The sequence below is a fragment of the Simochromis diagramma genome, unplaced genomic scaffold, assembly GCF_900408965.1.
Source record: "Simochromis diagramma unplaced genomic scaffold, fSimDia1.1 OVJJ01000344.1, whole genome shotgun sequence".
Classification (NCBI taxonomy): domain Eukaryota; kingdom Metazoa; phylum Chordata; class Actinopteri; order Cichliformes; family Cichlidae; genus Simochromis; species Simochromis diagramma.
The window spans coordinates 4,826,754-4,851,653 of NW_024387375.1; the positions used below are offsets into that span (position 1 = coordinate 4,826,754).

The following is a 24,900-nucleotide window of genomic DNA, read 5'->3' on the forward strand; positions in this document are numbered from 1 at the left end:
AACGCTCCCTGTTTTGTTCTCTGTGCACTTACATGTGGACATTTGGACTGATTTAAAAATGACTAGAGCTTCTAAACTGCACCCGCTTTTAGAAAACTGCTATTCCTGCTGTCAGAAGTGCTCCTACGTGATCGATATCAGGACAAAAAGAAAAAAGAGCAAACAAACTGCAGTCACATCTGTTATTTCTGTATGTGCCTCACAGTGTTTGTGGTGGGTGGATAGATGGATAGATGGATGGATGGATGGATGGCTGAGGCGGGCTGGCAGGCAGTCTGCCTCTGCATGCTGCACCACTGTAAACTGTGACAGACACAGACGTTGGTGGAGGAAGTAGTGTAACCAATTTAGATACGGCCCTACAGGGATACACAGACTTTGGGTCTCCTTAACAAGGCCAGCAAATAGGACATTTGTCATCAGAATCAGGTGATCTTACTCTTGGCGCCGATATTTCTCTAAAGCACATTCATCATCCCCCCCTTTCCCCTTGTTTTGTCTACTTAAATCTTTACACCAGGTAGAAACAAACACTAAACTAAAAAGAAGTTTTTTTTCCTGCAATTTTAAGCCTGATTAATTGTATTACAGCAGAATTTGGCTGTATTATTAGATAATGTGTTAGATCCTAGATCATTATTAGATAATTATTATGGGATAATCTTTTTACACATGTAAATACGTTTTATACCTTTTAAAATAAAAAATCTCTACAAATACACAACATTTTATCTAAATTTATAATAACTGTTTTGTTTTTTTTATCATCCGGTAAAAATACAGAAAAAATCTATGTTTTTACTGAATGGTATAAATTCTGTATTTTAAAAATAGAAATGGATTGTCCTTTAAAAATACTGATTTTTTTGTGTTTTAATTCCAGAACTACAGTTAATAATTACAGTTTTTACTGCATTTTTGTGAATCCTCACAAATGAGGTGCTTAAAACCAGAGAATATTTAAGTTGAGTCGGGCAGCTCTGATCTTTCCTGCTCCGTCTTCATCCCTCTTGGTGATATGGGTTTTTCTATTTTTTATCACTTCTGTTTTTCCACACTTTGAAAACCACTTTGAAAAAGGCAGGAAGAGTTGCAGCAGGGCCCCCGCAGAGCACGGCAGAAATGATTTTGTCAGATATGAAGGCATGAAAGGAGTAAATGGGGTGAAGGTGGTTTGCAAAGTGGCTTGCAGATAGACAGCAACTTGGGGAATGCTAAAACAGCAGGATTAAATAGTGCATCCTGTGTGAGGTTTACTAGCTGAATACTTATTAAGTATCAGCTGATGCACAGGGACTGCAGTCGAGAGTGACTTCTAACACTGTGACGGGCTTCATGGTCGGTGTGAAGTTCATTTTAACTGTTATAAACAGCTGGGTAGTTTAATCCATGAGAATATGTCACGTTTCATTAAGGATCAACCACAATCATGTTTCCTTTGGAATATATTCATTTTAAAGTATCTTTAGATGTCGAATGAAGGCAGTGGAATAACATTTCCCCGTGAAATATACTTTAATTCAGAGCTTGAGTAAATGTATTTATTCCTTTTCCTTTCATGGATAAAATATCATGGCAACAGGAAATGTTTACCCTCATCACATCAAAGCTAAGGACTTAAAAAAGACACACATATCAATTCATGAATGTACACATGCACACACAAATACACCAACGCATTCAGCGCAGTAAGATTCAGCAATGTCAGCAGCGGCTACAGCAAGAACGGCAGGACAAGCAGCACACACACACACACACACACACACACACACACACACACACACACACACACACACACACACACACACACACACACACACCCCTGACCAGCTGCATTTCTTCCGGCCTGTGCAGCAGAGACAAACCCACACACGCTTGTGTACATGCACGAACACCCGGTACATACACTCACACACAAATGCTGACACGCAATCACTCGCACACGTGTGACTGGCTCCACTTGCTTGTTGCTCTCCTGTCATACGTCAGAACCAAAGACAGCCAGCCAATCAAATCACAGCTCCTCACTTATAACCACGGTGACCACTGTCTGCCCAGCAAAACTCTGGGTAACCAGGTAGAAGTGCCTTTTTTTCACTCAATAAGTGAGTCATAATTTAAGTCATGTTTAGGTGCTTTTGTCTTTTTAAAGCTGAGAACTGACTTTCACATTTTCTGAAGGCTTTAACACGAACAACAAGGAGGCCAGAATAAGAATAATTACACAGAGATTACTACTGACCGCTGCTATTGGATCTGTATTGCTGTTTTGTTTATCTCATTTTCAGTTTTTCAGAAAACAAATAACAAATTAGTCTCATTAACGACCTGTGTAACCAAAGATTGATGTCACACAAATACTACTACTACTACACATCAATGAGTCATGATGCTGCACTCTTCCTTCCCTGCAAACTTCAACTCATCTCATCTCCCTCGTTAAACCTGGGCACAGAGCGAAGATAAAAAGTGAATTTCTCACTTACAAAGTGAGAAATATAAAGTGGATTATTGCAGAGAAGGCATCAAATGCCCTGCGACAGACTGGCAACCTGTCCAGCTAACAGCCCGCAATCCTGAATTGGATAAGCAGAAGGGAATGGATGGATGGATGGATTACATTAAATAAGTCTTATTACTCTGTTAAGCATTGGTGATACTAAATAGGCTGTAGGTGTGAACGCTTGTCAACCTATCCAGAATATACCCCACCTTTTGACCTATGACAGCTGGAATAGGCTCTCCCAGAACCCTGAATTAGATAACCTGAAAAACCGGATGGATGGATGTATTGACATTCTTTCTACCAAGAAACTTTTGTAAATTTGTGTTTTGTTGTACTCTAATCAATAAAGATGTTGTAGAAAATAATTCTTGAACTAAAAAGTTCTCTTAATAGATTCTAAGAGGATGTCTAGGCGATGTTGAAGGTGTATCTTGAAACTGAGTCATGGTTCAGTTTGGAACTATTTTTCCAAACAGGAGCAGACTTAAAGAAAAGACGGCGAGCCCACACGTATTAAACAGGTTCCTTGCCATAAATACCTGCACTACAGATACACTTCCACATACAGCCTTTCTCTGCTGTAAATAGATTTTCGAAGGGAGATTAATCCACATCTTAACATTTAATCTTAGCTGGAAAAAGATAATGCCCAGGTTATTGCTCATCTTCAGGACGCAGAAGCAGAAACAAGTAACAGACGAAAGGCAGGAAGTATTCTAGAGATTTCTTCTTTCCAGCATTACTGAGGTTTTGTGTTAAATTCTGGGTTGGTGAATGTGGCGTGGCATAATATAGAGCATATATCTTCAGTTATATCATCATGACTGCAGATATCAGCAGGAAAATGAAAGCAAATGTATTTTATAGCCTAATCGATCCATACGCACATCATGATGCACCTTATTGGAGTAAGTGGCTTACTACAGAGTGTGCACTGTTGTCAGCACTTTAAACTGATTAAACCATGGCATGCTCCCCTTTTTTCATAGGCACTCTTTTTTTCTTTTTCTTTTCTTTTAAATAAACATGCACAGTAAGCAATGAGTGTCTGAGATCTCAGTTTATCGATTCATCCTATAGGAGGCCGTGAAAGAGTGAACAAGGGGTGATTACAGGCAGTGATGGCACAGCGAGGTTGTGGTGGTATGTCTTTGTGGTACAAGCCTGCGAGTGCGCATGTGCACACACACACACACACACACAGCAGTGACGGGAATGGGAGTAGTGTTATTACAACAACAACAGGGAAAAGACCCAGTGATGGTTGCCATGGTAAATATGGCCTCGTGTCACCTGCTACCACTCTTCCTCCTCATCCTCTTCCCTCGTTTTTGTTCTCTCTGCTATTTGTACCTTTTTCCTTTTTCTCACCACATCTCCTGTTTCCTCTTAATTCTCAATTTGCCCTTCCTTCCTTCCTTCCTTCCTTCCTTCCTTCCTTCCTTCCTTCCTTCGTTTCTTCCTTTATTCGTTTGTTCTCCCTCCCCCTCTTCTCAGTCCCTCCCCCATCCTTCCCTTCACGCCACAGTGGCCTTCCTACAGGCTCCAGACAGGCCCTGAACGATAGGCAGAAGAAGCGACCTTCAGTGCATCATGGCATGTGTAGCGGGCAGCGCCTGGGACAGCAGCGAGACACACCAGCACAGCAGTCCAGAATCACAGGTGAACGGTGTGTTATAGGTGATTTGATATAACTGCTGTAGTGCCTTTGTGCAACATTAATCACTATCATCATAAATCCTTCTAAATGTGACCATTTATCACAATCTTCTGTTCACACTGAATACCAGAGTCACAGTTTTTCCAACAAAAGCCTGGCTATAAGCTGATAATTCATGTGTTCATTCAGTTTCCATTGTTGTAACGCACTGCTTTGCTTTTATTCACATCCAAGTACCCAAGATAATCAGTAACAGTTATCACTGAGGTTCACTGGTAATCTTATAGCATATAACTGTGACTATGTCTGTCTCACTATATATAACCATAAGCGCCTAAAAGAACAAACAAGTAAGTTTGTCACAGTGTCCATGTACTGACAATAGCCATAATATTTAAACATGAAGTACCAATAATAAACATGCTATACAACACAAAGCAATGTGTTATTTTTTATGTGTGTAATGTGTTTAATTCAGTAGATAATGAACTGCTGCTGAACAAGATTATTGGTTATGGACCTTAGAATGTTAACTGAATTATAATCCACCTTGTAAGTCAAACTATGTCTATGCAGATGATCGTAAATATGATTTTTTTTTAGCTAACAAAGGGATCCCACAGGGTTTTGGGATAAATTTTGTATTTTATTTTATTAGTTTTATTCTACTTTTTATAAATGACTTTGGTAGAGACAATACTGCAAAACTACATCTTTATGCTGATGATACTGTCATTTACACACATGCTCCCTCTGTAAGACAGACAGTGCAACCTCAGACTGCAACTTCACCCATTTAAATCTGTATATGTAAACTATAAAGTTTTTGTCTTCTGAAAAACTCACCAACAAGGGTTTGATGGTTTATAGTACTGTTACATCAAAGAGTTCATGCAAACACATGTTTGGATATATGTACAGATGACAAGTTCAATGTAGCTGAGAGTGAAGATTGGTTTTACTTTGTTTATATGGAAAATCTTGTGAAAGATACTTTTCTGCTTGAGATCGACAATGGTGATACAATGCATATACTCATACACACCTTTTCAGCTTTGAGTCTTGATTCAGTGCAACTCTACACTTTATTACAGGCACAAACTCTGACTCACAGCTGCTTTCTTTGTGATTTGATGTGCTAGCCACCACTAACCACTGTTGGGTAACAGCACTGGTATTTTCAGTCTATTTTCAGTTAACCTTTGCACCTCTCTCTGTCCCAGAACCAGCTGCACATCTCTAAGTGTTTGCTTTGGGGAATTCTAAGAAATCTGATAAACAAAATTTTCACACCATTAAGCTTGGAAATGGAATCTAAAATTAAACATGCTCATGTGAAAAACCAAGGACATCCTGTGAGTGAGTAACTTGTATTCATATTCAGAACCACCCTTAGCAGCAAAGTCATAGAGAAAACTATTTCATCACTCTTACACCATTGTGGGTTACAGTTTCTCTGAACATTACACGGTCTTACTTTGGAGAGAATTTTTTGGGATGTCTGCTTGTTGGAAGATTTTGGCATTGTGTTAACACACAAATGAGTGCTCCAGACCAGCAAACTGCCCAAACCTCTGCTTTTATAGTGATGCTCACACTTACTGACGATCAGTTAATCAAATGCAGAAAAACTGAATTTTCTTGTGAAAACTTTTTACTTTTTTTTTCAAAGGACTGTATCTATTATTGAATTTAAAAGCATCATAAGGAATGCAGGATAGGAAATGTGAATGATTTTCTTGAGAGGCCACTAGCATGTTTTGTTGTGGGTAATTGTATACTGTATACATAATAATGCTGTGGCTCCTGTATTTTATGTTGTATTTGTTAAGTTGTTTTTTTTCTTTCTTTATTCAAATCAGGCAACAAAGTATATATCTCATTTACATTGACATAGTTTTTTTTTTCCTTTTTTCCCCTTTTCCCTTCCCCTCCCCTCTTTTTCCCCTTCCCTTCCTTCCTCTCCCCGTCCTTTTTACATAAAATATAATTACCATTATATAAACAATCATATCTATGTCTATACATACACATTTATTATCCTAAATAAGTATATTCAAAGGAGGGAGAGAGAGGAAAAAAAAAACAAAAACAACAAAAAAAAACCCCAAAACAAACGAACCCCCCCCCCCCCCCAAAAAAAAAAGAAAAAGAAAAGAAAAAAAAAGAAAGAAAAAACAACACCTGCGTAGACCCATATATATAATCTTGGGGCAGATATGGGAGGAGGCCATACCTCCCAGTTTTACTTATTAAAGTAATCTATAAAGGGTTGCCAAATTAGGTAAAACTGTTTAACATTATCTCTCAATGAAAATTTAATTTTCTCCAACTGTAAATGATACATTGTGTCTCTTAACAAAGCAGAATGAGTTGGGGGGGCTTTATTTTTCCAATTTAGAAGTATAAGGCGTCTTGCAAGCAATGTTATAAAACTCAGAGCACGAATTTGTTTATTATTTAAGTTTTTAACTGTAGCTACACCAAATAGTGCCATTACTGGGTCTGGGGGGAGCTGTTTTTTAAAAATATCAGACAAAGTTTTAAATATTTTAGACCAGTAGGTAGCGATATTAAGACATGTCCAAAACATATGTGACAATGAGGCAGAATTCTGGCCACATCGATCACATCTTGAGTCAGCCCCTGGAAACATCCTTGCAACCTTCAATTTAGACAGATGGAGCTTATGCAAGACCTTAAATTGTAGTAGTCCGTGCCTGCAGCAGACAGAAGTGGAGTGAACCAGTTCTTGTGCCTTAGTCCATTGATCTTTAGTGATGTTAGTACTCAGTTCTTCACTCCAAGCGTTTCTCAAGTGGTCCAATGTAGTTGTACTGTCTATTTGCAAAAGTTGGTTGTAGATCCTAGAAATAGCTCCTTTCTTTAGCGGGTTCATTAAGAATAGATCATCTGAAACTAGCTTTTGTGGTTCATTGGGAAAGGATGGAAACGTTTCTTTAGTAAAATGACGTATTTATAAATACTTGAAAAAATCTCTGTTTTCTATGGAAAATTTTTGCTGAAGTTGTTGAAACGAAGGAAAAAGATTATCAATAAACAGATCCTTGATTGTGTGTATCCCTTTGGAAGTCCATAGCTGGAATGTTGATCCTGAGAGCAATGTGTATGCTTGATTATGAATTAATGGTGTAAAGATTGAACATTGACGCCAATGAAAATGCTTTCTAATTTGAGACCAAATTTTTAGTGAGTCAGATACTACTGGATTTTTACATTTATGCTTACCCAGATCTGAGTTTGAATGAACCAAAGATTTAAGAGTATTGGAGAAAAAAGTCATACTTTCCATCCGTTCCCAATCAGGTCTATGTTCCCCGCCCCAGAATGACATACTGTACAACGTATATTACAGGCCCAATAATAAAACTGAAAACAAGGCAACCCCATTCCTCCTGTAATCTTGGCTCTTTGGAGAAATATCTTTTTTATTCTGGGTGTCTTCTTGTTCCAGATAAACTGAGAGATTAACTGGTCTATTTTCTTAAAAAAAAGTTTTTGTGATCAATATTGGGATACATTGAAACAAAAATAAAAATTTGGGTAAAGTGCTCATCCTAATGATATTTACTCGGCCAGCAAGCGAGATGGGCAGTTTAGACAGTCTTTCCAAGTTCTGTTCAGTTTGATGGTATAAATTAATAAAATTATGTTTAAAAAGGCCAGAGAATTCACGGGTTACAGTTATTCCAAGATATTTGAAGGTATTTGAGATTGTAAAAGGAAACGAGATCAATGTAGCGCTATCTAATTTTTCTAAAGAACTAATCGGAAACAATATGCTTTTTGTTAAGTTGATTTTGGATCCAGAAATTTTCCCAAATTCAGTTAAAACTGTCATAATTTTTGGCAATGATTTAGTAGGGTCAGTGATATATAGCAACAAATCATCTGCATAGAGAGACACCTTATGTCTACACCAAATCTCCTTATTCCTTTATAATCTTTTGTAGAGCGTAATTGAATGGCAAGAGGTTCTATGACAAGTGCAAATAGCAATGGGGACAAAGGGCACCCTTGTCTTGTAGAGCGGTGGAGGAGGAAAGGACTAGAAGTTATATTATTTGTGTTAACCGAGGCCTTAGGTTTTGTGTAAAGCAGCTTAACAAAGGAGATATAATTAGGGCCTATGCCATACTTTGACAGGGTCGAGAAGAGGAAATCCCACTCAACCCTGTCAAAGGCCTTCTCTGCATCTAATGAGAGTAGTATTTCAGATTGATCAGAAGTATTATGTGTATATATAATATTGAATAGCCTTCTAATATTAAAAGATAACTGTCTATTTTTTACAAATCCCGTTTGGTCCTCCAACACAACTGTTGGAAGAACTATCTCTAATCGCATAGCCAGAATTTTTGCCAATATTTTATTATCTACGTTCAGTAGACTTATTGGTCTGTACGAACCAGGTTCCAAAGGATCCTTACCAGGCTTGTGGATTAGAGAGATAGTGCTATCATACATGGTTGAAGGTAAGCATCCTTTAGTTAGATCTTCATTATATACCTCCAAAAGAATGGGTGAAATTTGTTCGCTAAAGGTCTTATAGAATTCAGCACTATACCCATCTGGACCGGGGATTTTTAAGCACTGCATACTTTGAATAGCCTGATTTATCTCCCTTAATGTTATTGGTTGTTCTAACAATAGTTTGTGTTCTATATTGATAGATGGAACTTGAATAGAATCGAAAAAACTTTCGATTATGTTTGGATCTTTTTTTAAGTCTGAAGAGTAAAGTGCTTTATAATATTCTCGGAATACATCATTAATTCTCTTTGGGTCAGTTGTTAATTGCCCTGCACTAGTTCTTATTTCTGTAATCAGTCTTGAAGCTGCAACTTCTTTAATTTGCCTTGCTAGTAAACTACCTGTTTTCCCCCCGTGTTCATAGTACTTATGTCGAAGTTGTGTAAGTAATCTTATTGTGTCATTTGTATAAAGCAATTTAAGTTCTGTCTGCAATGAGACCTTCTTTTTATAAAGTTTAGATGAAGGAGAGATGGCATATTCCTTGTCTATTTCTAAAAGTTAAGTTTTTAATATGTTTTGAGTTTATGACTCCTACCTTGTTCAAGTCTCCCTTGAAAACGTCAGTCTCAGTGGGGCTTTCTGATTAAATTATGGTAAATACATAACTAATATTTTAAGTAATTGTGCAAATGTGTGTCTTGTTTTTGTTTTTTTGTTTTGGACAGTTATAATTACACTCTTACCACCTCTGTGTACTTGTTTTTTTCAGTACAATTAATTTGCCGAAACAATATAACAAAACAACGACAATAATTAAAATGATGTGTGAACTTCATTATTATTCATTATTTTTTCCATCGCTTTCAATTTTATTCTGAATTATTTTGATCACTAAAACCTTGAAGTGAAACTCTCACATTGTTGAAGCTCTGATGTCTACTTTTATTCATGATTGTGCATAATTGCACAACTAGAAACAATGATGTAACAGTCTGTGTCGAGATAAGGGGACTATAACAATGAACAATGAGCTTCTTCTCAGTTGTTCTTTTCTGGTATATTATAAATGAAATTACTGAGGATTAACATTGAAAGCAGCTGTTATGTGAAGCTCTGTTAACCCTGTTGTAACTCCCTCCACACTTGGAGCCATTAAACTTGCAGCCTTACATCACCCCTTTTGCCAGATCTTATGTGGATGTCGTTACAACACAACAGTGTGGTGAACTTGCCTCATACATAAATAATGGTAACATGTCCTAAAACATGAAGCCTGATTGTATTTATGGCCCAGATGTTTTTCTTTTTTCTTACAGGTACACATGTAAAAATAAACAACCCACGTGAAAGGCTGTTTGAGAGCATGTAACTGGCAGAGAGGTGAACTATTTTAGCCCACACGGTGAAATTTCTCTTTAATGGCTGGCAAATGACCTCACCGGAATAAATAAACGCACCAATGGTCAAACAGCGTGCAGCCACTTTTGTATGTGCAATTAGAAAACATAAGAACAAACACCATCCATGCTCCATTTCAGCACCAGTGTTGTTTCGCCCGCCTCTGCTGATCCCAGCACCTGGAGACACAACTGCACCCCGGAGCTTGTGTGAACCCGGTGAACCGGAACCAATAATGGTGTCAGCACTACTTGGAGAATAGTAGGGGTCTGGGTGTTTCTGAGTTTTAGTGTGTTTGTGGTCGTGTCACCTGTCAGGCTGTCGTAGCACTCGATCTCGGTGCTCTCCACGGCTCTCCTCTGCTCCTCGGTCAGCTTGGCCGCGGCTTGGCTGAGCAGGTTGACCTCGGAGCCCGTAGTGCCGTCCACGACATGAACCCCTTTGAGCTGCAGCAGCGCCCGGTGGTACTTGCCTATCGCTTCCCGGAACTTCTTCTCCTTGTAGCAGCGATGCCCCTCCGCCTTGAACTCGATGGCTTTCTGGATCTTCGAGTCCATCTCCATTTCAGCTGAGCCGGCTCGATACCCCCCTCCTCCGTCTCCTCCGGCGGCCGCTGCCAGGCTCCGACCGCCGGTCTCCGGGTAGCTTTTCAGGCTTTTTATCTGGTGCTGTTTGGCTTCCATGTCTCTCAGTGAAAGCGGCTGGAGCGGGCCATGGTGCTCGGACACGAAGGTGTGCTTTGTTGGGGAGGACCGGAGCAGCGTGCTGTGCATAAAGGATGCAGGACGGAGCGGCGAAGGAGGCAGGGCAGGCGGCGGCACCGGAGACACGACGAGCCGAGGGAAAAATGGGCTTTCAGGCGCGTCTGCCGTGTGCAGCACTTACAGAAAAAAACGAGAAATAACCCAGGAGAACGTCAGCAGATACAGAAAAAAGACGCATTACATCACCAGAGCTGGCAGAAACATCCTGAATCTCTCCTAGCGTCGACCACAAACCATCCCTCGCTGCTGGAGCTCTCGCGGAAGGATGCTCGGGTGGATTTGTATGGTAGCAACCTCAGAGGCACGCGCAGCTTCAGCACCACAGATAGCGCACACACGACAGCCCCTACCGCGCAGCATTGTGGGAAAAAAAGAGAAGTCGTGAGGCGTTGCTGCAGTCCGGATTTTACATGGAGAAAAAAGGAGAAGAAAGAAAAAAGAGAAAATGTGGAAATATTCAGACATAATCGATTATTTCTTAGTGTGATGTGGCACATTAAAATCAACCATAACAACTGCATGAACCGCAAAGTAGATGCTTTTATCAGTCAGTAATAAACAACAACTTATTTGCATGTTTATTTATTTTAAACACTATTCGGCAAAAGATTTAAAAAGATAGCCTTATAAACTATCTACTCTTAGGCCCGAGGCTCGTTCTTCAAGGGTCAATTAATAATAACGATTGGAAGTGATCAGTCCTCACAATAAAATCCAGCTTTTACTATAACTATTGTTCCTGTAATCGTTTCAGGACCAAGCGGAGCGCCTGATGACTTCAGCTGATAAGGTTTTCAAGGAGATGGAGACGATCGGCAGGAGGCTGAGGGAGAAGGAGGGAGAGAGCGACCTCAAGGGGACAAAGTGTCAATTACACTTAGTTTGATGTGGCGTGTGGTTAACCTAGAAGTCAGCAGTCAGCCTCAGAGGCATGTCTGCAAGAGTAAGTAAAAAAAAAACCCACACACCATCTTCTCCACACAGCAGGAGTAAGCATCCACAGCACACCCTGTAGCACTCCTCGAACTCCTGCTTATTGGAAAGAAGGGCAGCACCTGAGGCACGACAGCTCTCACAGTTGCCAAACAATCAAGTTTATTACAGTTAACTAAAGATAAAATGAGTGTTCTGTTTGTGTTGTAATAACTGACAAACAATTCACACTTCACTTTTATTAAACCAAGACCCAGAAAATCCCTTTAAACCACTGCAGGGCTCACTTTTATGTAGTTTCACTTCACGAGGTACATCTATTCAATGACTCATTAGAATCAGAATCAGAATCAGAATCAGAATGGGTTTTATTGCCAAATGTTGAGCAGGTTTACAACATTAGGAAATTGCTGCGGTGCTTCAGTGCAAACATGCTGTCATAAATTGCGCTTAAATAGACATGAAAAAATAAAAGTAAGAATAAGAATTAAAAGTGCTACGTAGAAAGATATGTGCATGAGATATACATGAGATATATACATGAGAATAAGAATTAAAAGTGCTACGTAGAAAGATATATACATGAGTGCAGGTGGTGATCAGTGCCAAAACATGGAATCATGCAGTGAACACAGCGTAGGGTCATGAGTTAGTGGTGGGGACAGTCGTACGGTTATTGTTCATGTGTCCGACAGCAGAGGGGAAGAAACTGTTCTTATGGCAAGAGGTTCTGGTGCGAATGGACCGGAGCCTCCTGCCTGAGGGGAGCAGGTCAAACAGACTGTGTCCAGGGTGAGAAGGGTCAGCTGAGATCCGAGCTGCACGCCGCAGTGTCCTGGAGGTGTACAGGTCCTGCAGAGATGGGAGTCTACAGCCAATCACCTTCTCAGCAGAGCGCACAACACGCTGCAGTCTCTGTTTGTCCCTGATAGTGGCTCCAGCGTACCACACGGTGATGGAGGAGGTGAGGATGGACTCAATGATTGCGGTGTAGAATTGCATCATCGTCCGTGTTGGCAGGTTGAATTTCTTCATCTGCCTCAGGAAGTACATCCTCTGCTGGGCTTTCTTGATGACGGAGGTGATGGTGGGCTCCCACTTCAGGTCCTGAGTGATGGTGGTACCCAGGAAGCGGAATGAGTCCACAGAGGTGATGGGGGTGTCAGTCAGGATGATGGGGGGGAGTGGGGCTGTGTGCTTCCTGAAGTCCACAATAATCTCCACTGTCTTCTGGGCATTCAGCACCAGGTTGTTGTGGCTGCACCAGGACACCAGACGTTCAACCTCCCTCCTGTAGGCAGACTCATCCCCGTCCGAGATGAGCCCAATAACGGTGGTGTCATCTGCAAACTTGATTAGCTTGACAGACTGGTGGGTGGAGGTACAGCAGTTGGTGTACAGGGAGAAGAGCAGAGGAGAAAGAACACAGCCCTGAGGGGAGCCGGTGCTGATGGTCCGGGAGTCCGAGACATTCTTTCCCAGCCTCACATGCTGCTTCCTGTCCGTCAGGAAGTCAGTGATCCACCGGCAGATGGGATCAGGCACATTCATCTGGGAAAGCTTGCCTCGGAGATGGTCTGGAAGGATGGTATTGAAGGCAGAGCTGAAGTCCACAAACAGGATCCTGGCGTAGGTTCCTGGGGAGTCCAGATGCTGCAGGATGAAGTGTAGGGCCATGTTGATGGCGTCATCTACAGACCTGTTGGCTCTGTATGCAAACTGCAGGGGGTCCAGGAGGGGGGCCGTGAGGGTCTTGAGATGGGAGAGAACTAGGCGCTCAAATGACTTCATGACCACAGATGTCAGAGCGACGGGTCTGTAGTCATTTAGTCCAGTGATCCTAGGTTTCTTGGGGACAGGGATTATGGTAGAGGACTTGAAGCAGGCAGGCACATGACATGCCTGCAGTGAGGAGTTGAAAATGCCAGAAAACACTGGGGCCAGCTCGTTTGCACAGTGTCTGAGGGTGGCAGGAGACACACCGTCTGGGCCGGGAGCTTTTCGAGCATTCAGACTCTTAAACTGCTTCCTCACATCTGCTTCATGAATATGAAGAGTTGTGGTGGGAGGAGGTGGTGTGAAATCCTCTTTGTGTGGGGTGAGGAGGGGGGTGTTGTAGGTGAACAGGTCTGAAGGTGGTGATGGCTCTATGGAGGGGGGAGAGGTGGGGGAATTAGTGTCCAAAGTGTCTCTATTGTTGGGGCCGTTGGAGGTGTGAAGGCTGCCTGATGGCTCGTCAAAACGGCAGTAAAAGTCGTCAAGGGTGTTGGCCAAGAGCAAGTCGTCAGTGGAGTGAGGGGTTTTAGGCTTGTAGTTTGTGATATTCCTAAAACCTTTCCACACAGAGGCCGAATCATTCTCTGAGATCTGCTGCTGCATCTTCTCAGAGTGCTGATGTTTAGCAATGTCCACTTCTTTAGTGAACCTGTACTTGGCCTCTCTGTAGCAGTCCCTGTCTCCGCTTCTGAACGCCTTTCTCTTTTCCAGCCACAGCTTTTTGAGTTTAGGAGTAAACCAGGGTTTGTCATTGTTATAACTCACCCTGGTGCGTGATTGCACAATGCTGTCCTCACAGAAGTGGATATAGGAGGTGACAGTGTCCGTAAACTCGTCCAAGCTGTTAGAAGCAGCCTTCATTGTGTCCCAGTCTGTAGACTCCAAACACGTGCGAAGCTCCTCCACAGCCTCGTTGCTCCACAGTTTTTTAAAAAGATATTAGTACAAATATCTAATCAGCGAATCAGGTAGCAGCAACTCATAGCATTTAGGCATGTAGACATGGTCCAGATGACCTGCTGAAGTTCAAGCTGAGCATCAGAATGAGGAAAAAAGGTCTGACAACAACAACCACGCCACATTCAACTGACTCTGAACGTGGTGTGGTTGCTATCAGAAGTCAGAGGAAAATAGCCAGGCTACTTTTTAGACCAGGAAACATTTCCTAGTCTAAGGAGTTGTGATTTTTGCTGCGACATTCCGACGGTAGAGTGAGAATTCCGATCCTTCCTGCCAGGTATCGATGGTTCAGGCTGCTGCCGGTGTAATGGTGTGGGGGATATTTGTTTTGGCACAATTTGTTCCCCTTAGTACCAACTGAGCATAATTTAATGCTGCAACCTACTTGAGTATTCTAGCTGACCATGTCCATCCCTTTATAACCACAGTGCACCATCTTCTGATGGCTGCTTGTCACATACTGACAGCTCCAGTTAAAGGCAATTTTATTTCAAACATTTTTAACAAGACACGGTGTGCAGTACCCTCCCTGTATCAGTGTCTAAAACATTCATCTGTGTTTTTTCCACAGTGTCACAGCAGATCACACTTTCATTGGCTGCCTGTAAATTTTTACAAGTGGTTAGAAGTTATTTGATTGATAGTCTAAACTACCAGAACAAACAACAATGAAGTAAATAAAAATCAGGAGAGAAAATTGCTGCTAAAGATTTAAAATGAAGAAGTCTAATATTTATCTTGCTCTAATTTTAAATGTTATATGCTCAACTTCGTCATTTTTAATATGTAAAATATGTATGTATGGATCAGTGGAAACAACATCTGTTTCCCAAACAGACCAGCAGCTGGCTAATCAGCTTATATTCAGTGAAGTTGAACCCTTTTCTTGCTGTATGTCACTTTGAGGAGGGGATGCTTACTTTGATGAAAACACCTTCAATAGCTGGGACCACATCCTCGGAAACGATGAGCGAAGAGGGATGAGGAAGTATGAACTGGTGCTGCGGTAGATCCCCATGTACTAACGAGAAGTGAATGAAGGAAGGGAGGAGGAGAGAAGAGAGGGAAAAAAGGGGGGGGGGGGTGGGGCATGGAAATGAGAACAGCGGGTATTGGAGAAGAGGGCATTTATAGTCTGAGGTTGGAAGGGGCGTGAAGGAGGAAATTTAGATATCTCCACTAAAACAGTAAAGTACTGTCTCAACGTCCTCTTGTAGTAAGAAAAAGAGAAACCCAGACATCTGACACCTTTTCATCATTTATTTTTTTTTCAAGCACACTTTTTCTTCATACCTTGAAAAAGAAAACATGACATTTCACGGTGTGTCTTCCAGATATTAATTCTTTAAACACAGGGAAAAAAATCCTTAGCATTTTAAAATATTTACAATGTAACGAAGATCTGGCATGAAGTCTGACAGACAAAAACTGTACATCAGGAGTAATGAGCAACACTGGTTTGAGTGGACTACATCGAGCTGGGCCCGATGGCATCGTTGAATTCCTTTTGTAAGGATACGTCATGATACAAGAACGTCCACATAGAAAAATATGTGTGTGTGAAGTCTAACAAATCTATACATTGCATAAAAACAAAAGAAATATTCTAGTGAGTCGGCTTTCAAGTAGGTGGTTATAGAAAACGTTCAGTACTACGATAGAAAAGGTGCCTTTAGTTCGAAGGTGTCAACTTCTACTCCACAAAGCACAGAAGAGGAGGAGGAGGAGGTGCATTGCTTTCCAAAGATTCAAGTGTTCATCGAGGTTGTTCTGTTTAATAGTTTGAATTTTCTCCTTTCCCCTCTCACAAGTTCGGGGTCTGAGTTCAGAAGCTTGTTGTCGACACTTTTCATACTTTGAAAAGGAGGTAATTCTTAGGTGAAGGTTAGAAGATTAACTTTAACTTATCAACTCCTTACTAGTCTGACTGCTGTCCTGTGTATTCATCTTAAAAATAAAAACATAATAAAACAAAACAAAAATCTGTACATTTTACATGTTCAGGCAAATATCAATAAAACACTTACATAATTATTCTTGGAGAAACAACATTATCTACAGCCTCACTATTCATTCAGGGGCATTCAGGGAGTGTAGACAGCAGCAGCATCCTCGTGTGGGGTGTGGTGGGGGTAGCGTATGTCAAGCTCATGCTTTAAGCTAACAAATGCAGACCATAAATCCTTAAATAATAGGTTTGGACACTAAACAGTAAACATTTTTCCAATGGCAGCAAGAATAATGAGTTTAATGTAAATGATAATCTTTGTCATTTATCCAAACACAAAAACAAAACAAAAAATATTGCAGCAAGATAAATCCTAAAAGTTGGCGATACAAACTTTAAAAAGAGTGTAAAGAAACAGTATTTTTTGGGTAGTGGTGGGGTGAGTGTGTTAGGTTCTCTTACTGCCCAGTCTCTTGAAAACACTGATAGCTTTAACGTCCATCTGGGCCCCCGCGGACTCTCCTCCCATTCCAGCTCCTCCGGTGCTGCTGCTCACCTTGGAGCTTGCTACAGTCGTCCTCTCCTGGGCTCGGGATCTGGTGCTGGTCACTCTGTTGTCCTGTGTGTCAGCGGGTGTCTGCGACACACTGGTGTTTGAGTGTGTTGCGGGGGGCTTGCCCAGTCTCTGAAGAACACTAATCTTAGCAGGGGGGAGACCATTCGGGGAAGGTGAGGAGGAGGTGGGTGTATCAGAGGGAGGTAGTTTGAATTTGCCGCCGAGGCGCCGCAGGGTGATGGGGGGCGCTTTTATCGCAGACTCTTTCTTCTGGAGAGAAGGGGGTTTCTTGAGGACGCCAGCATACTGGAGGACAGAGCCTTCTCCATCGCTGTCGTCCTCGTTTTCACCTGCGTTTCCAGCTCTCGGCTCGTCTGCAGCTTCTTCCCCTCTGTCGAGGCGGCTGAACACGCCGGTCGGCTGCAAAAATATGAGCGCTATGAGCTCAGAACTCATCTTTAAGATGCAGAACGCTGTTAATGTACATCGACAGGTCTCACCTTGTTACCGCCCGTTGTCGTGTCCGCCTTCGATTCAGCTCCGAGTCTCGCAAACACAGACGTGCGTTTCAAACCTTCATGAAGAGAAGAGCAAATAAGCAAAATAAAAGATTTTTTTCCAACAAAACTAATCAGCAAAAAAGTAAAGAAACTCTGCGACATACAGATTACAGTGGAAGAGAGAAGGTGAAGAAATATTTGTCAGTACCACCGCTCTGTAGTTGTTCTTTAAAGTCTGTTAGTTTACCTTTGCTCAGTTTCTGTTATTCTGCCATGAATTTGTATTGAGCGTTGTTATAGTCGGTGTATGACTTATTCGATAGTGCACAAAAACGAGTCTCAGGAGATCGCGGTGACCTTTGAACACCAAAATGTAGCCTATGTGCTTCTGAATGTTTACACAAAATATTAAAAATTACATGTTGGAAATTTTGACAGTATTCTCCATACATGTAATATGTTGAGAATTTTTGCTTTTATTTTGAAAACTCTAACTAAAGTCACACTGATTAGACTGAAACAAACATTTGATTTGTTTTTTTCTTGCCTACAACAATGTAAATGTAAATTTTAACAGTGCGTCACTGGGTTTTATATTATTTTGTTTCATTTTGCTTTCCCATGTTTGTATTCTAGTGTTTGTGAGTTTTGTGTTTTTGTATATGGGTTTTTGGAGAGTCGAGTGTAAATGTATCTGCCTAGAAAAATATTTTGATCAACTCCTGTTGTTTTAAGTCAGCTAAAGAAAACTTCTTTTACTTTAATTGCTAACATGACAAACCAGTTAAAGCTGGGATAGGCAGTAAACACTGGCAAACATCCCAAGTTAACTTAAGTGGTGTGAAAGGAAACAATAGACTTCTTCTGTTTTCAGACTCTGAAGCCTTTCTTTGAAAGGGCGTTCCTGTTGGCTGTGTGGTCATATCGCTTCAGGTGGTGGAAAGCTTGATTCAGTGGTGGTAAATCCCACAGGAAGCATTTGCAACAACTGTAAACGCCGCAAAGTAACTGAACCAGACAAAAAAGCTGCCTCAAAAAAGGCATTGAAACGTGTGTCAACACTGACCTGGTCTTTTCACAGAAAGGAGTTACACCCAATTGCTAATAATTACTCTATCTGGAGTACACCATTCTTCTAAGCTGCAAACTTGATTTTCCGGTGAGTTCAATGGGCTGCGGTGGTTTGTTAGATTGTGTCGGTACATTTATCATGAAAGCATGATTTTCACTGCAGCTTTTACAGGTATAAAAGTGACATTTCCTTCATAAATTTAGAGAAAATGTGTTGAAGCTGAATGACTGATCTGTAACACAATCCAAATGTAAGCTCATGCCAGGGAGGAAAAATCAATAGAGGGAAAAGAAGTAAAATTTGGTTAATGTGAGACAAACGGGGGTAAAAGAAGTGTGAGGGGGAATTTTATTGGCAGAATGAGCAGGATTAGTAAAAACAAGGGCAGACGGTGAGGGTCAAACAGACTCTGATCATCAGCACCTGATCAATAGTTGTAGTTTTTAGGAGGGAGACTCATTAGAGCTTCAGGTTTGATTAGTTGTTGTGAGTAACGCGTTAGTTAGGCGAGCTGTTGGTGAGGCCACCTCATCAGGCCTACCTTTCTTGGCCTGCTGGGCCAGGATTCGGCGTGTGCGAGGAGTGGTGCCCTTGGGCATGTTGATGATGTACTTGCCTTCCATCTCAGCTGTTACGCGGCGACGCTTCACTACAGGCAGACCGTTTCCCTCGTCAGCTGGTTGGCGTATAACTGACAACAAATTGTGGAGCACATAAGGAACAAACATGAGTAAAAAGAGGGCTTTCCTGGCTTCAGGGAAACAGGAAACAGGGGACGGATGGGGTGAAACACAAACATACGTTTATTTAATCTACCTGCTTTGTTACTCTTGTTTGCTTGCGTGTTGGACACTGTGACGGAGAGGCGGTTGTCAGGCCGGCGGGCTGGCGTGGCTGGTGGAGAGTCATGGCTCAAAGCATTGGCTATCATGCGTGTCGCAGCTGAGGAACAAAATAAAAGATTGTTACAATCTTACTTCTTAAGTCTATACGCTTTATTTTGTACCAAAGAGGTGAAAGACGGATGGGATTCACACTTTCACAAAACATTAAAAGAGTAACCCGAAAAATGTGGAGTTCAGAGGGAGATAAATACTAATTTAAGAAAATCTTAATAAATGAGGCGGAAGAATTAAGAAAAAGAAGACTTTTGGCCCTGGACCGAAAGCAAAAGTTAAAGCAACCCTAAGATAAGGTTATTTTGGGGACTTTTTGGGCCAGTAAAAGTCTGTTCTCCTCTCTTGGTGAATCCAAAAATAACATGTTGAACACTACAAAGCCATTTTTGGCTGTTCCCTTTTTCACAAGGGGTCGCTGCAGCAGGCAGCTCCACATGTTTGATTTGGCAGTGTTTTTAAACTGGTTGCCATTCTGAAGCAACCCCAAAGGAATGTGCGTCTCCTCCTGAGGTCGAACTCCGGATCTTTCACTCGTTAGGTCATCTTTTCCTTAACGTAAACAGCTTCAACCGCCTGATTACATCTGCTTCTTCAGTTCTGAATCATGGCAGGTGAAATGATTACGCACATAGATGTGTGCGTAATTCCCGCTGACATACCACATTACAGTGGAATAGATGATTCATAATGCCTCTGGCCTGGCTCATTAATGGGTCAAACAGCTGGGTCACTGTCTGACCTCCGTAGTGACTTGAGTGATTTCGATACAACCAGAACTTACTGCTGGAAAATTTTGCTCACCGCTGAACAAATGTCGGCCATTTAACTCCAGTTAGAACAAAAACTCAAAGAAAATCTGAACACTTCTAATAAAGTCTGTGAAGGTTCTCAGTCATCCAGGTCATCGTAGTCAAAGGAGCTTGCAAAGAAAAGCGTCTGGACTTCTTTAAGTTGCTTGAAGATGTTTCACCTCTCATCCGAGAAGCTTCTTCAGTTCTAAGGTCAAATGGCGGAGAGTCCCAGATTTAAACCCAGTGGGAGTATCCCCCCAAAGAGGGACAAAAGGACCCCTGATGATCCTCTAATCGCCTGAGCCAAGGTGTGAAAATGGGTGTGGGTCCTAATCAGCCAGAGTTTCGGGTGAGCTCATTGTGAAACCTGGCCCCACCTTATCATGCGAATTCCTGAGGTCAGATAGCCCAGGATGTGAGTGGGCGTTAAGGCGTCTGGGGAGGGAACTCAAAACTGGATTATAGATGGCAGACAGTTGGTGTTGTAAACCCCCGCCTCTGTTCAAAGATGGTCGCTCACAGTGGACGTAAATGGCTTCTTTCACTCCTCTTTCAAACCATCTGTCCTCTCTGTCCAAAATGTGAACATTGGCATCCTCGAAAGAGTGTCCTTTGTCCTTAAGATGCAGATGGACTGCTGAGTCTTGTCCTGTGGAGGTGGCTCTTCTATGTTGTGCCATGCGCTTGTGAAGTGGCTGTTTGGTCTCTCCAATGTAGAGGTCTGGGCATTCCTCGCTGCACTGTACAGCATACACCACATTGTTAAGTCTGTGTTTAGGAGTTTTGTCTTTCGGGTGAACCAGTTTTTGTCTGAGCGTGTTGCTGGGTCTGAAATGCACCGGGATGTCATGCTTGGAGAAAACTCTCCTGAGTTTTTCTGATACACTGGCTACATAGGGGATGACAATGTTGTTGCGTCTGTCCTTCTTATCCTCCCTCGCTGGTGTCTGATCTTCTTTTCTGTGCCTCTTTGCTGACTTTATGAACGCCCAATTAGGATAACCGCATGTTTTGAGTGCTTCCTTTATCCTTTCCCACCATTTGACCTTCTCGGATGAGAGGTGAAACATCTTCAAGCAACTTAAAGAAGTCCAGACGCTTTTCTTTGAAGCTCTTTTGACTTCTAATAAAGGCTCATACTTTACAAAATAAATTAACATGTCATTACTTACGGGTGTTGGCAGTTCTTCTGAGCTCAGCTTGAACACTGGTCTGTCCTGATGAGATGGCCTCAGTTGCCATTTTGCACATGTCCTTAAAAAACAGAGCAGGAAAACAAAGTGCTGAGTGAAATCTGCACCTAATGCTGCAATTTTAAAATAAACCCTAGCGCTACCATATAGGGGTGGCTATTATAAATCAATACACGATTATATTGCCTGTAGACTTCTGGACAAACACAATTGTTAACAGTGAACAATTTTCAGCTTTTCATAACATTAAAAGATCAAGTCTGGCTCACCTGCCTGTAGACCTGCTTGGCATGTTTAAGAATGGCAATGATGTCCCCAATTACAGTAATGCCGAGGTCCATCATGATGTCTTTACTGAGGTCCATTAACATGTTCTTCTGAATTCTGCCGAGGATTAAACAATCAGGACAAACAATGAGAGCATTAATAAAGTGCACATGATCACAGCATGAATGTGTTCACGAGGCCACAATGTCTTTACCTGTTGTCTACGAAGGAAACAGCATATGTGACAGCCAGACCAGCTGGGATCCCTGCATCCTTAAAAAACTGAATCCACTCTGAGGTGGCTTAAAAGAAAAATGGAAAGTTTGAAACATTAACCATCAAACAACTTAAGCAGAATCAAACACGGGTCTTTATAAATAAACAATGCCACAACTACAGTTGCAAGTAATGAGTTCTTTACTTGTTGATTTTTTAAAGTCTACGGTGTCACTGCTCCAGTTTGCTTTTGTTAAGAACAGAAAAGTTGGAAACCAAAACACAACAGCAATAACCAAAACTCCTGGCCAAGTTGCCCACGAATTCCACAGGCTGTGATCACACTAAGTGTAATGTGGGACTGTTCAAAGTAATACTACAGTGTAACAAGACGCCAGTGGGAGACATAAACCATCAGAGACAGCAGCATACTGATGTCTAATACATGCTGACCGTGACCAGCTGGAGGTTATTTATAACCCCACATATGAACCGTCCTGTGGCCGCAGGAGCAGATAAACTGTGAAGGAAGCACAACAGCTGCCACAACAATGGCTATGCCCGACGTGAAACTCGGCCACGCGGAGACACGAACGGCGAATAAACTGTCATAGCACTTAGAAGCAAATCAGAGATAGACTATTTAAAAAAAATCATTTAGTTTTAACAGATTGAGGACAAAGCGGAGTGGTAGATGTCCCGGAGCTGGTAGGCTAACGTTAGCATTAGCGGCGAGACAAGTTGGACGATTCAGAGGTTAAACTGGCCACTAATCTAGGACACAGTTCCCCCTTACGATTGTTTTCCCACTAAAGATTAAATCACACATTTCAGAGAGCGACACAAAACTCAGTAACACGGTTGTTTGTCCTAGCACTCTGTGTTAGCATTGTGTGAGCGGCTCCAGTAGCCGCGAATAAAAGCTGTTCCGCGGGGATCGCTGTGAACCCAAACGCTCGTAAACATTAAAGACGAGATGCCAGTGTTAATATCTGGCGAAGTACTGCTGAAATAATTTAAATCAACCATTTGTTAACACCGGCTAGCCGGGCCTTTGTGCTCTCACCTGTTGTCACGGACGCCATGTTCACGATTGTGTGGTGACGTCAACCGCATGCAGAAAGGTCCCCAACTTCCGGCGGATCCGGAAACAGTTCGGTCGGAAAGTTTTCAGTCTGGGACGCTAGAGAGCGACGAAGACCGGAAAATCACACAAATCACTGCCAACATCAGGTGATGTTTGCTTTAATTATTTATAGGAAAATCAAAAATGCATGAATTAAAAAAAAATCAAACCTAGAGTTTTACTTGAGCATACTACAGGACATTGCTGTTTTTATGTTGCATTGCTGTGAAAAAGTATGCGCTCCCTTCCTGAGTTATTTTTTATTTGTATATTTTCTGACTTACATATTTTAGATCATCAAACAAATTCTAACATTAGCCAAAGACGTAAATGGTTGTCTTTCTCTCTGTTAGCCTGTGTCATTTCCCATAAACCACATTTCTGGAAAGCTGAGTCAGCCACACCCAGCCAGGATTTCTTCCAGACTGGTTGAATCAAGAAATCACAAAAAGAATCTTTTTCACTGTCTGACAAAGTGAAGAAGGATAAATGATCTCAGAAAGCAACACGTCATGCCACACTCAAAAAAGCCTCAAGAACGTCTTTGACATCTATCTGTCTGGAAAAAGTTACCAAGTGGTGAAACTTCACAGAACTGCCCAGCCTACTAAAACCACTGCATGAGTGCATCAACATATCCAGGTGATCACAAAAGACCCAGAATAACATCTAAAGTACTGCAGGCATCACTTGAATCAGTTAATGTCAGAGTTCATGATTCAACAATGAGAAAGAGACTGGGTAACAAAAGGGCATCCATGGGAGAGTTATAAGGAGAAAACCACTGCTGAATAAGGCTCATCGCGCCTTTGACAAAAAATATCTGGATGATCTCCAAGACTTTTGGCAAAATATTTTGTAGCGTGATGAGACAAAGGGAGAATTACTTGGAAGGTTTGAGTCCCATTACATATAGATATACATACTTAGGTTATTTAGCAAAACACCAGCAAATCCACCTCTGAATGGCTCAAAAATAATGAAATGAAGGTTTTGGAATAGACTTGTCAAAGTCTGGGCTTAAATCCTATTGAGAAGCTTTTGCATGACCTTGAACAAGGCTGTGTATGCTTGAAAACCCTCAATTTTGGCTGATTTAAAACACTTCTCCAAAGAAGGGTGAGACTACACTCCTCCACAGTGATGTGAATGATTCATTGCAGTTATCACAAATGCTCCATTGCAGTTCTTGCTGTCGAGGGGTGGCACAACACAATAAAGGTTTAGGGTGTAGTTATTTTTTCACACAGGTTCAGGTAGGTTTGGATAGTTTTTCCATTGATGAATTTAATAATTTAGTCATAAATAATGTAAACTGCATTTTGTATTTAACTGGGTTACTTTTTTCTTTTTTTGAATGATGTGGAAAAAAAACACACATCATTGTTTGAACTGCTCCAGGCCACTGCTGATTGTTCATATGCAATAATGACACTCATATAACCTAACCTTTGCTGATTGGTTTGGATAAATCCATGCCTTTCTACAGCCTCACAGTGGAGGCCAGTTTTGATGTCCATTCAGGTAACCAAAAACTTGATTCTTTGTTCAGTGAATGACTATAAATGACAGCCAGTGACCGTCACTTTAAGTTTGAGGGCTGTCGCTATTTGAATTTTACTACTTACGTACGTTTGAAAATAAGCATTTTTTTTTTTTAGCAGATATGGAGCAACAGGCCTCACCTGCAGCAGCAAAAGCAAAAATACATCCGGAGTGAAGTCTCTGACCACTTGATGGAGGTAAGTATTCACTTTCTGTTTATCAGTGTTTTGTCTTCATCCTTCTAATTTCAGAAATGAAACATGAAGTGCCCTCACCCAAACAAAAAAATAATT

At 41.5% G+C, this 24,900-nt stretch overlaps 2 protein-coding genes and 1 long non-coding RNA gene across 5 annotated transcripts in view; 1 reads left to right on the plus strand and 2 right to left on the minus strand.

Moving 5' to 3' along the window:
• ttc9b (tetratricopeptide repeat domain 9B) overlaps positions 1 to 12,105 on the minus strand; it is a 39,695-nt gene extending 27,590 nt beyond the window's left edge. Inside the window, exons 1-2 of one of the 2 annotated variants that reach the window (XR_005692756.1) lie at positions 9,162 to 12,105; positions 7,636 to 8,643 (exon numbers count right to left, since the gene is read on the minus strand). Coding sequence is in view for 1 of the 2 variants with exons in the window: in XM_040009374.1 (XP_039865308.1) it covers positions 10,372 to 10,834 (463 nt within the window). In the remaining variant the exon portion in view is untranslated. Of the gene's footprint in view, positions 1 to 7,635; positions 8,644 to 9,161 lie in introns of those variants that run through there. The other variant, XM_040009374.1, reaches the window with a different exon arrangement.
• Positions 12,106 to 15,739: 3,634 nt separating this feature from the next.
• Positions 15,740 to 23,139, minus strand: cunh19orf47 (chromosome unknown C19orf47 homolog). Of its 2 annotated transcripts, none has more exons than XM_040009335.1 (8): positions 23,003 to 23,139; positions 21,935 to 22,022; positions 21,723 to 21,837; positions 21,433 to 21,514; positions 19,387 to 19,512; positions 19,187 to 19,261; positions 17,499 to 17,572; positions 15,740 to 17,418 (listed from the first exon to the last, which is right to left on the minus strand). In XM_040009335.1, the coding sequence occupies exons 1-8, from the start codon at positions 23,019 to 23,021 to the stop codon at positions 16,891 to 16,893; spliced, it is 1,107 nt and encodes a 368-aa protein (XP_039865269.1). In that variant the 5' UTR covers positions 23,022 to 23,139; the 3' UTR covers positions 15,740 to 16,890. The 2 variants fall into 2 exon arrangements, with proteins under 2 accessions (XP_039865269.1, XP_039865268.1); XM_040009334.1 differs by having other exon boundaries at positions 19,112 to 19,261; positions 23,003 to 23,136.
• Positions 23,085 to 24,900, plus strand: LOC120719854. The gene is made up of 2 exons (XR_005692762.1): positions 23,085 to 23,169; positions 24,727 to 24,900. It is a non-coding gene; the product is annotated as an uncharacterized LOC120719854 (long non-coding RNA).